Source organism: Ursus americanus, chromosome 3 (assembly GCF_024610735.1).
Source record: "Ursus americanus isolate L20-20 chromosome 3, mUrsAme1.1.p, whole genome shotgun sequence".
In the NCBI taxonomy this organism is placed as follows: Eukaryota; Metazoa; Chordata; class Mammalia; order Carnivora; family Ursidae; genus Ursus; species Ursus americanus.
The window spans coordinates 22,905,282-22,917,985 of NC_142129.1; the positions used below are offsets into that span (position 1 = coordinate 22,905,282).

At 40.5% G+C, this 12,704-nt stretch overlaps 1 protein-coding gene across 1 annotated transcript in view; it reads left to right on the forward strand.

Annotated features, from left to right (window-relative positions):
• The first annotated feature begins 1,362 nt into the window (after window positions 1-1,362).
• Window positions 1,363-12,704, forward strand: part of TNPO3 (transportin 3) — an 81,994-nt gene continuing 70,652 nt past the window's right edge. Inside the window, 1 exon segment of the mRNA XM_045792680.2 lies at window positions 1,363-1,860. Within this exon segment, the coding sequence (XP_045648636.2) occupies window positions 1,741-1,860 (120 nt within the window). The 5' untranslated portion in view covers window positions 1,363-1,740.

Here is a 12,704-nt window from a genome sequence, read left to right on the forward strand (position 1 = left end):
AAGTCCAATTTATCTATTTTTCTTTTTGTTTTTGTACTTTTGGTGCCATATCTAAGAAACTATTGCCTAATCCAAGATCATGAAGATACAGTCCTATTTTCTTCGAAGCGTCTTATAGTTTAGCTCTTACATTTAGGTTCTGGGATTTATTTTTCCATTTATGTGCAAGGTAGGTCCAACATCATTCTTTAGCTTGTGAATATTCACAGAACTTTAAAACTGTATTGAATTGTCTTTCTTTGCAATTAGACTATAAACTCCATGAGGGCAGAGACCAAAATGGTCTTACTAATTTTTTTTGAATGAATCGATGAATTGGGTTGCCAGAATATCAAGTTTCTTTTGTCTGAAATGAGATCAACTCTGTGCAGTAACACTGTTTTCATTATGATATTGGCTATTCAAATCTGTTGACAATAACAATTCGGAAACGAATACACAGACTGATAGGAATTGTATTATTTACAGGCTTTGTGGTGTGAAACTGATTTAAAGAACTGTGTAAGCCAAAGTACATTACCTATTTCTTATTTTATAAAATGGGGATTGAGTTGGCGTAGCTGTCAGAAGGATTAAATCATATCTTTTAACTACAGAGCTTTACACATTGTAAGCGTTCATCAAGTAATGTATTTATTATTGCGAAGGACTAGCAGCAATGTCGGGAAATCTAACATACTGCTACCTTTTGTCCAAAATTTCTTCAGAGTGCAGATTCCAAGATTCCTATTTTCTTCTGTGAATTGAGAATTCTTAGACCATTGATTTTTGTTTCGGAAAGAAAGATATACACAAAAATTCACGTGGAAATGACCCTAAAGATATATGCAAATCCTATGGAGTTCAGAGTGTCCTGAGCGATAGAATGAAATACCTTTTTGGGTTAAGAACTTAGTAGACAAGGGGCTGAGCAGCGATTGTACGCATTTTGGATTCATCTCAGTGTGGCACATATTTTAGTTTTGTACAACATTACTTGATTACATGTCTGTCTCATCCACCAGAGTCAGCGTAGAAACCCTGTCTTCAGTCATCTTTGCATTTCCAGTACGGTGGACACTGCTCGGATGGTTGAATTGAGGCGCCTTGTCCACGGGCGTCAGAAAGGATTCCCTGGATAGGGATGGAGAAGTCCGAAGGGAAGTTGGAAAGACCCGGACCTACTGCAGGGAAAGAAGAGCGGCTCAGGTATGGAACACACATCGGTGCTATAGCTTCGGTCACACGCAAGTAACTGAGAGAACCACATCTGACTGCCTCTTCCTAGCTCCTGGCCCCGGGAGAGCCACTTCCGGGAGGGGGCGGGGAGACAGGAGGAGGCGTGCCGGGAAGGAGTCCGTTTGCGCTGCACCGGGCGGAAGTGTGCCAAAGGTATCGGTGCTGCGGCTTCCGGTCCGGGTTAACGCGGCTTAGGTACACTGCGTGGTTTGTGTGGCGCGGGGATAGACCTCTGAGGGCAATTCGGTGGGTGAAGAGGCGAGTATCGGCGTCTGAACTCAGAAGTCTGGAGTCTAGTGGGAGGATTGGAAAAAAAACCAGGAACCCGAATACAATCTAACCTCTGTTTCCGAGGGGGCAACTTCCACGGGAACCCCTCTGCCCTGGTAACGGCCAAAGAGGAGATGGCGCCAGTCAGGGAGCGGCCGTGGCCGACACAGTGAGGAAGCTTGAAGGCGGAGCAATCGGAGAAGCCTCGGGAGAACAGCCAGAGCCGTCGCTGCCGCTACCACTGCCACCACCATGGAAGGGGCAAAGCCGACTTTGCAGCTCGTATACCAGGCAGTGCAGGCGCTTTACCACGACCCAGATCCCAGCGGAAAGGAGCGCGCCTCGTTTTGGCTTGGGGAGCTGCAGCGTTCGGTGAGGGGCCCAGAGAGGCCGTTCTGCGCCGCGGGACAAGGGCGGGGTGGGACCTAGGCTCGAGCTGGAGCCTGAGCCCGGCGGTTGGCCTCGTGAGATGCTCCTTAGGGAGGAGCTGCTGCCGCGGGGTGGGGCTGCGAGGCTACATTTACGCCGCTTTTCGGAAACTAGTCGCAGCTGGTCGGTCGTGAACTGGCCCCTTCCCCACACCGTACAATCTGATTTGTGGGTCCCGTACTCGCTCGTGGCATCGATCTGGTCCTGTTTAAGTTTTACGCTTGCTACTTGCTTCTTAGGCCCTGCTTTTCTGTTTAGTCTTCCTTCAATCAAATCCAATCCCAGTCTTTCTCCATCTTCACTTACGGATGCTTTTATCCGTCTCCTCTCGGTGTCCCAGTGTTGGCGTCTGACAATTCCATCCCAGTCGTAGCCTTGCACCTCACTCTGTCTTACTGATTTTTCGCTAGGTAACAATGATAGTTTGAGTCTTACTATTCTCGAAACTTCTCAGGTTTCTAGATTCTTTTAACACGTGAATTTCCGCCGTGTTTTGGAGTACAACGTGATGTAAAGAAGAAAATACCAGTTCTGGTTTCAGAAAATCCTTGCAGTTCACATCTTGCTGCATATTTGTTCTCTAACCTTGTTTTTTCCCCTGACTTTAGGTTCTTTATAAAATATTGGTAGCATAGCTGCCTTGATTATTCCATATGATTGTGTGAACATCCAGTTAGGGGGTTAATTTCAACCTGTTAGACCTATTATATCTCTGTCTTCTTTGATTCACGTGTTTTACTTTCCTCTAAATTTTACACTCACTTTTTCTGTGCTTTAGTTCTGTGTGTGTGTGTGTGTGTGTGTGTGTGTGTGTGTATACTTGGTGATCTTGCTGACTTTACCTTTCTTATTTTTGCATTTTATATTCCCAAGCATATTTTTAAAGTTTACTCTTTCCCCGTTCTTTTTTTAAAACCAATAACTGATACTTAAAGGTGCTCTGCCCTTTTAAATGAGCCTCTGGGCTGCAGGTGCGTACTATTTAAAATTTTGCAACTTTGGCTTTAGATGTTACGTTTAAAATTTTGGGGACCCCAAGTTCTGGATAACGTCGTGGGAAAAGATAAAGGAATAAGACTCACTGTAGGCCGCACAAGAAAATAATTCACATATGCTCTTATTTAGTGTTTATTTTGGGGGGAGTTAGAAATCTCATACATCATACTGAAAGTCATCTCTTCCCTACTAAACTTGGTTATGTGTGTATTTTAAATTAATATTTGAGTGCCTGCCATGTACCAGCAACTGTGCTAGGCTTTGGTATATGGAAATGAACCAGACAAAAATCTCTTCTTGCCACATAGCATATTTGTGATGACTCAGTGAGTTAATATTTGTAAAGAGCTTAGAAAAGTTCTAGGAACCCAGAGTTTAAAATATGTTAGTAATTGTCATTTAAATGGTAGTCACTCTTCTTACTTTCCACTACTCTCTGTTACAACCTTCCATCAGTTATTACTGCTTACAGTAAGGGTCCCAACAGGAACAGATGGCACACTTGTAATAGAATAATTCAAGGAGGGTTTATTTTATAAAAGTATTGTTTATGAAGATGCTGGTATAATGTGGTACCACAAGAGATAGTGTAGGAGCCTGTAGCCAAGTTGATAACATCCATAGGCAGGAAGGAATAGGAGAGGGAGTGGTTACTTGAACTCTGTAGGAAAGTGTGGAGTTATGCTGCCTTGAAAAGAGTGGCAGTTTTCATTTGAAGGGACACAATCATCAGGAGGTGATTTTTCAGGGTGGGGGCTGGAGGAATAAATATATTGACCTTCTTCCCCTAAACTCCTGGGATTCTTCTTTGGGCAAACCCAACCAAAAGCTAGGGGACACCAGAACCTGTTGATACAGTCCATATAGGTCAGCATACTGGGGCAAAGAGCAGTAGGGAAGGGTGGAAAAGTGAACCTGGAAAACATCTAGCACATTCCCACATCATTTTTAGGCAACTTCAGCATCAGGATTCACAGTTTAGCTGACATTTCAGCCCCTTAATTCCTTTACTTCCTTTTCTCAGCCACATGGTCACACTGTCACATCTTGGAGCTTTTCATTACTAAAAAGTCACCATCCCCTCAAGTCACTAACTCAGCCACATGGTCACACAGTCACACCCTGAATCTTGTCAATATTAAAAGTCACCAGCCTGGGGTGCCTGTCTGGCTCAGTTGGTAGAGTACATGGCTCTTTATCTTGCAGGCGTGAGTCGAAGACCCATGTTGGTATAGAGTTTACTTAAAATAAAAGCAGGGGTGCCTGACTGGCTCAGTTGGTTAAGGTCAGGTCTTTATCTCAGGGTCATGAGTTTAAAACCCACGTTGGGGGGCGCTTGGGTGGCACAGCTGCCTTCGGCTCAGGGCGTGATCCCGGTGTTACGGGATCGAGCCTCACATCAGGCTCCTCAGCTATGAGCTTGCTTCTTCCTCTCCCACTCCCCCTGCTTGTGTTCCTTCTCTCGCTGGCTGTCTCTGTCTCTGTCAAATAAATAAATAAAATCTTAAAAAAAAAAAAAAAAAACCCACGTTGGGCTCCACATGGGGCTCCACTCTGGGTTTGGAGCCTACTTTAAAAAAAAGTCACCAGCCTCCCACATCATTAACTCACATATCTACTCTGATCACAACCTACTCTTCCAGTTTTCTGGCTTAAGGATTCAAGTAACCTCATATAGTAGGTGTTTTTTGAAATCTATAATTTTAATTTCTATCAAAATTAAAAAGTTCTGGGGCTCTTGGGTGGCTCGGTTGGTTAAGCATCTGGCTCTTGATTTCGGCTCAAGTCATGATCTCAGGGTCATGAGATCCAGCCCCTGTGTGGGGCTCTGCCCTGGGTGTGGAGCCTGCTTAAGGTTCTCTCTCTCCTAGCCCCTCAACCTCTCAGTCACACGCTCCCTCTCTCAATTAAAAAAAAATTACATAGTTACATTTTTTAAACTTAAAATATTTTATTTTGTTTATTTATTTATTTATTAAAGATTTTATTTATTTATTTGCCAGAGAGAGAGAAAACGAGAGACCGCACACAAGCACGGAGAGCAGCAGGGAGAGGGAGAAGCAGGCTCCCCACTGAGCAGGGAGCCGGATGTGGGACTTGATCCCAGGACTCTGGGATCATGACCTGAGCCGAAGAGAGACACTTAATCAACTGAGCCACCCAGGCATCCCTAAACTTAAAATATTTTAAAAGAGACTTTTAAAACTTTAAAAAGTTATAAAATGGAAACTACAAGAAGAAGGCCTAGGATGTAAAAGAGCAGTTATGTTTAGACTTTCTTCTATGAAAGATGAGGATTTAGGCTCCCTCCACCTTTTCTTCTGTTGCATCTCTCTAACATAGTTATATCAGTTTTGGTTAAATACACACAAGGTACATTGTGAGCCGCGTAGTATATATAACGTGGTGATTTTTCCTTTTTTGTGCAACTTTTTTTTTCTGGTGGTAGTCATTACCTTTTTCTCTTTTTTTTTTTCACATTTGCTTCATTTTCTGTATATCTTTAATTTGTTCAAAATTCTCTGTGAGTATATAAATATCCTCTTAGTATGTTCAGATTGGTAATCTCTTTCCTATTTTTTTTGGTAGAAGGAAACCTCTCCCTAGAGTTCTCCATCTTCCTTCTCCAGTCTGACCTTGTTATTCTCTAGATTTCTTGAATAATTATTGTCCTGGGGTCTCTGTTCAACACTCCTAGGGAATTACATTCTCTTTCTTATGTCAGATGCATTGAATCCTGGATCCCATGATCTTTTCTTGGATTGCTCCCCCATTTGATGGCTAGTTGAGAAGGGAACCTTTACCCCTTCTCGTATTTTTTTTTTCTTTTTTAAAGATTTTATGTATTTATTTGACAGAGATAGAGACAGCCAGCGAGATAGGGAACACAAGCAGGGGGAGTGGGAGAGGAAGAAGCAGGCTTCCAGCGGAGGAGCCCGATGTGGGGCTTGATCCCAGAATGCCGGGATCACGCTCTGAGCCGAAGGCAGACGTTTAACAACTGAGCCACCCAGGCGCCCATGAGCCACCCAGGCGCCCCCCTTCTCGTATTTCTGTTGGTCTTTTTTTCTTGGACCACTTTTATCCTGAGAGCAATCTTCTGGGGGGTTGTTGTTTTTTTTTTTTTTTTTTTTAAGATTTTATTTATTTATTTGATAGACAGCCAGCGAGAGAAGGAACACAAGCAGGGGGAGTTGGAGAGGAAGAAGCAGGCTCATAGCGGAGGAGCCTGATGTGGGGCTCGATCCCATAACGCCGGGATCATGCCCTGAGCCGAAGGCAGACGCTTAACTGCTGTGCCACCCAGGCGCCCCTGAGAGCAATCTTCTGGACATAAATGGGGCTGCCAGTGGCAGGTGAGAGAATGAACCAGGGGATGGATCTTACCACTAATTTGTAGGCTTTAATTTAATCTATTTTCAGTATGGTATTCTTGTCCTTAGGTGAGTCTTTTGGCCAACAGTCCAGAGTCCCTCTGTGTCAATCTTTCCAAAGTAAATCTTGAGTCTTCTGTGATGGTGGGAGGATAGTACCCTGGCCACTCAGGAGGAAAGTCTCAGTGTAACTGCTTATACAGATTTTGAACCCACTCCTTTGTGTTTTTGTTCCTCCTGTGCCTCTGCCTTCAGATGTACCTGGTACTTTAAATTCATGAGCGTAACTGGGATTTCGCAGAGTGAATCATTTTGCACCCTTGGCTTCCGCTTTCTCATCCTGTCCTTCCTTCAACTTTTTCAGACCTGCTAAGACCGTTAACTCCTCTATTAGCATTCTAATTTTCACAGTTTTGTTGATATCAGTCATGTTTCCATTCTTTTTGTCCTTTTTGGCACTCCCCCCCCCCCCCCCAATTTTTAAAAATCTCTTTACTTCGATTTTAGTGGATTTTTGGAAGAGACCTGTGGGCAAACAAATGTGTTAAACAAATCCCTGAATTAGTTCTTGAATTTCATCAAAACCGTATTCAGTTGACTGGCTCCTATTGTTTCTTCATTAGGTCTTATCTTTACTTCTGTCTAATTTGGATTACAAGATCTATCATTCTAGTAATTTTCTTAAATACACTGTACCATCAGCCCTTCACCTCTGATTTGGTAAAACTTCAGCATAGGTGTAGCCAACCGCGTCTCCCTTCTCCTCTTAGGTCTGGGTGCTCTGCATCTCCTTTTCTGAATTCTTAGGCACCTTGATCTTTTGGTTATCCTGTCTGTCAGTAGCATCTTCAGACTCCCTCTACTGGGTCCTTCCCATCAGCATTCATACAGCTGTAGTGTTTCCCATAGTAAGCAAATGGTTATGGTGGGGAGGGAGAGTGGAGGTGGTAGGGAGTGCTTCCTCTGTCCAATTTTGTTATTTCTTTAATTTTTTCATACCTCTGTGCTTTTACTCTTTCCCAGTCTTCAAATGAAGAAACTAACCCATCTTTTCAAAGCCCAGCCTAAGTTCTTTCTCCTTGAAGTCTTAACTGATTCTCTTCAAATGAAAATCATTTCTGCCTCCACTGAACACCTGGAGCACTTTACATAACTGCATTTGTAATTTTTTTTACCTTTTCAAAAATCTATTTTGTTCCCCCTGCTAGACTGTAGAGTCATTTTATTTGTTTATATGATACAGTTGAAGGAATAATTTAATGGTTATTAAGAAAGCAGTGATCAAGATGCCCGACACACAGGTTCTTAAAAATGTGTGTTGAGGGGTACCTGGGTAGCGGCTTAGTGGGTTAAGTGTTTGACTCTTGGTTTCTGCTCATGTCATGATCTCAGGGCCTCACATCAGGCTCTGTGCTCAGTCTGCTTGTCCCTCTCCCACTGCTCCTTCCCCTGCTTGTGCTCTCTCTCTCTCAGAAATAAATAAAGTCTTAAAAAAAATGTGTGTTGAATGAATAGTTACTTGTAGGCATCTCTGAAGGGATAGTTGGATATCTCAAATTCGTTTTTATGAATTTCATTTATTTTTGCTGCCTCTCTCTACCATACCCACGGGTAGCTGAAAATAATATTATGCAGCCTCTGTGATGTTCTGTTTTCAGTCTTTCCATCCTTTTTTAAAAAAGCAACCTTTATGAGGGGCATCTGGGTGGCTCAATCCGTTAAGTGCCTGCCTTCAGCTCAGGTCATGATCTCAGGGTCCTGGGATCAAGTCCCTTGACGGGCTCCCTGCTCAGCAGGGAGTCTGCTTCTCCCTCTCCCTCCCACTTGTGCTCTCTCTCACTCTTTTCAAATAAATAATTAAAACCTTTAGGGGAAAAAAACACAACCATTGTGAGATAAATTTATATTGTCCTCATTTTATTCTTTGAAAGACTTGGGTACAGGAAGGGAGAGGAACTTTCTGACTCAAAAAGGCTTTCTCAAAGTAGTCACTAGGTACAGACTGGAAGTCTATTTTAGTGTAGTAACAGGCATAGTGTTTTAATTTCAAGTTTGTTGTTAAGGAACGAGTTTGCTTGGTTTGTTTGAAAACCATTTTGAAGAATATACATTTTGAAAAAAATGTATCACTTCCCTCCAACACTCTTTACTAATCTTAACGTCATTTAGTAGAGCTCTGATGACCTGGTGACAATAGATTTGGTTTAAGGGTATATAATTTAGATACAGTTTAGTCCATGCTATGAGTTAGCATCTTTTCTCTTTCTCTAATATTTATATAGAACAGCCATTTGCCGAAGAATCTATATTCATTACTCGAAACTTTTTCTGACAAAATTCTTGGAAGCAACCTACAGCCATGGTTTTGATTTATGTGATAGGCGGGTATCACTGATACCCAAAATGTTTTAAAATAAAGCAGGTTATTTTGAGACAGATCTTAAAGGAAGCCTATCTAACAGTGAACTGTTCTGAATACTTTGTCCGCTTCTGGTAACCCAAACGAGTAGATAGTGTAGAAAGCTATAGAAGGAAAGACTGTCTCTTTATACAGCTAATGAATTATGCTACACATTTGTTCTAAGTTTGTAACTTAGATTATAAGGAGACTACTTTTATAGAGACAATCTGTGGGTCAGAGATTAGCTCAAAAATTTTATAGTTAAGTCTGGAAACTGAAAAGGAATGATGAAATCATAAAAAGCATATGTCATATGAAATCATGCTCTGATGGACTAAGTTGACATTGTCATGTTTGGTTTGTCACATACCCTTGGGAATTTTCTTCTAAATATCCTGTCAGGAAAGCCGTGGGTCATGGAATTTCAGCTTCAGATTTCTTTCTTAATAATCTTCCTCTCCGGAATTTCTTGGTTCTTTAGCCTAGTTCTAAAAACCTAGGGTCTTTGGTTTTTCTTTTAGCAATTGCGGTTATTGACCTGACTTGTCTGAAAATCTGGGCTTTTTTTATGCTTATGCTTTTATCCTCCAGTAAGTGACTCTTAAAACATGACATGCTTTTGAAAGGAAAGCCTTCTAGAAAAAAGAAGTGTTCATCTACAAATTCTGTGGATCAGTTAATTCAACGAACAGGAATACTGTATGGCTTGGTTTGCTGGAAAATGGAAACATAAACGATACAAACCAGAGACCTTTATTCCAGAGTTTAAGAATCTGGCTGTATCATCTAATATGGTAGCCATTAGCCAGATGGCTATTGTGGCTACTTTAATTAATTAAAATTAAATGAAAGTTAAAATCTGTTCCTTATTTGCCACATTCCAAGTCTTAGTGCAGATATGGACAATTCATGTCTTTGGTGCATTGGAGACTATGAATGAGAATTTGTGATGGTATTTATGTTGGCATGGTAGTCTGTTAGCCGGTGGCATTCATCCATGTTTGGATTAATTTATTTCTTGTCTTCCCAGCCCTTGGACCAGAGTTGGTAGTGCGATTCAGGATATAAAATTATCAGGGCAGTGCTGCATTTTCTAATTATAATACAGTTTTCTTCCAAAACTTTCCACATAGTTCTTCATTTTTTTTTTCATGTTGGTTGCACTGATGTCTGTAAGGGAAATGGAAAAATAGATTGCATCGATTTTTTTTTATTGTAAAATATTCTTAACATAAATAACCATTTTTAGGTATACAGTTCAGTGGCGTTAAGAACACTCATGTTGTTGTGTAGCCGTCACCACCACTGGTCTCTAGAACTTTTTCATCTTCCCGGACTAAAACTCTGTACCCATTAAATAATAACTCTCCATTCCCTCTCCTCTCCAGCCCCGGCAGCACTTTTTCTACTTTTTTGTCTATGAATTTGACTATTCCAGGTACCTTATATAAGTAGAATCATATACTATTTGTACTTTTGTGTCTTGTTTATTTCACTTAGCATATGTCTTTAAGGTTCATTCATGTTCATTCCTTTTTTAAAATTGCGGTGAAATGTACATAACATAAAATTCACCATTTAACCATTTTAAAGTGTACCGATTAACGGGTTTAAGTACATTCATGTTGTTGTACATCCATCACCACCATCCATCTCCAAACTTTCTCATCTTGTAAAACTGAAACTCTACCTATTAAACATAGTTAACTCCCCATTTTTCCCTCCCCGTCCCCCAGCCCCTAGCAGCCTGCTTCTATCTCTGTGAATTTCACTACTCTAGGTACCTCATATAAATGGAATCATACAGTATTTGAACTTTTGGACTGGCTTATTCACATAGCATAATGTCCTCAGGGTTCATCCATGGTGTATCATTTGTCAGTATTTCATCCTCTTTTAAGGCTGAATAATAATGTATGTACCACATTTTGTTTATCCACGCATCTGTCAGTGAACACTCAGGCTGCTTCTACCTTTCGGCTAATGCAAATAATGCTGTTATGAGCATGGGCATACAAATACCTTTTGGAGTCCCTGCTTTCAGTTCTTTTGAGTATATATCCAGAAAGGGAATTACTGGTCATACAGTAATTCTGCTTTTGTTTGTTTGTTTTTTTGAGGAAGCGCCATACTGTTTTCCAGATTTTAGAGAATTTTAAGCTCTGTTGAACTTAAAAACAAATTTAATTCATGGGAAGTCAAGATTGCTCGGATTACCTCTCCTGTATTTTTCTTGCTTGTACCCTGGTACTGAAATACTACCAGAGAGTATTTTACTGCTGTACAGGTGAAGTCTCAGATAGAAGCTTTATTTCTCTTTATTGGAAGTTCATAGTGATGCTAAAGGGGAATGCTTTGTAGTGTTTGGCATCCAGAACTCTTAAAAATACTGACTTAGGGGTGCCTGGGTGGCTCACTCTCTAAGCGTCTGCCTTTGGCTCAGGTCATGATCCCAGGGTCCTGGGATCAAGCCCCGCATCGGGATCCCTGATGCGCTGGGAGCCTGCTTCTTCCTCTCCCACTCCCCTCTGCTTGTGTTCCCTCTCGCTGGCTGTCTCTCTCTGTCAAATAAATAAATAAAATCTTTAAAAATTTTTAAAAAAATACTGACTTAATTTTCCTTTCTGGTAGAGTTTCCAAAATGACAATATTATACATGTGTTTTTTTTCTTTTGGTAAGAAATTTTCTGTTAATGGAGTTTACATTATGTGTTTTACTTCTTTTTTTCTCAAGCCCATAGCACAGTTCTTTTCAGTTTTTCCTCTGTATTCATTGTTTTCTGTTTCAGCCATAGTATAATACTATTTAAGTAGCCCCATAACAAAAGAATATACTTGGAATTAGAACTGAAAATGTACATGTTTTTTATATAAGGATTCAGAGTTTTCTAACACTTCAGTGCTTTTTTTTTTTTTACAATACTTTAAGCTAGACATTTCACATTCCTATAAGATTGAAAAACTTGAATCTTCAGCACAGTGTTAACATATGCTTAATATGTCTGATAATATTCTCATTCTTCTGGTTTGTATGAGTTGTTATAAAACTTGGCTCAGATGGGCAGGAATAGAGACCAGTGATTAAAAGAAATAAGTTTTCTATATTTTTTACTTTTAGGAAGTACTTAACCTCGGCTTTGTTTCAAATGGTTTCAAGCTTGGTATTTTCTTCTTTTAAAATAGAACTGCCTAGTATAATTAGTAAGGCCCACAGCAAGCAACGTGATTACCAAGGAATGCGTGCTTCAGTCACTACCAAACAAAGTTGATTTTATGGATCCAGATTTATTTATCTTTTTTCAGGGCCATTCTTGAGGTTAACATTCACGTACTTCGGTTATTGAGGATTTTAAACTTGGATAGGGATTTTTTACACTTGTCATGAAAATATTTTGGCACAATTTCTCAGTATCATATTATGTGTGACTGACAGTCACAAATTTGAGCCAAATTTCATTTGACAGAGTTCATTAGGACTTAGGATTGTTTGAAAATGCTTGTCCCAGAAACATGGGGATCTCATCAGAAACTGAGGAGGCCACAGGGTTCAGTGCTGTTATTTGGTCTTACTGATTCCTTTCATTGAAATCAAGATAGAACAGTGCATATGGGTGCTACAGTCTTCTGAAAGTTGGCTTGAAGAGTGTTTGGAAATTTCTTGTGGACTTTGAATAGCTTGTGATCCTTTAAAGAATTATTTTTAGCTAGGAATCTCTTCCTTCACATAAGGGAAATAGTATCTCCCTTTTAATTATTTAGTTATTATGGAGATGGCTGTGAAAATGTTTAAGTTGGCTGAATTTGTCTCTATAAATGAGCCTTTTTACTTCTAGAAAAGTTATTTAATGCACACAAGGGTATTCTATGGGTATGGGAGCCTGCTGGGGGGACTTTATATGACTCTTTTTCATTTATACTCTGCTGCTGGAGATGGGAGCTGTTTACTTACCACTGCTGTGAACGTTTTAGCTAAGTTCATTTCATCATGGTTTCTGCATTTCAAGCCATCTTACAAA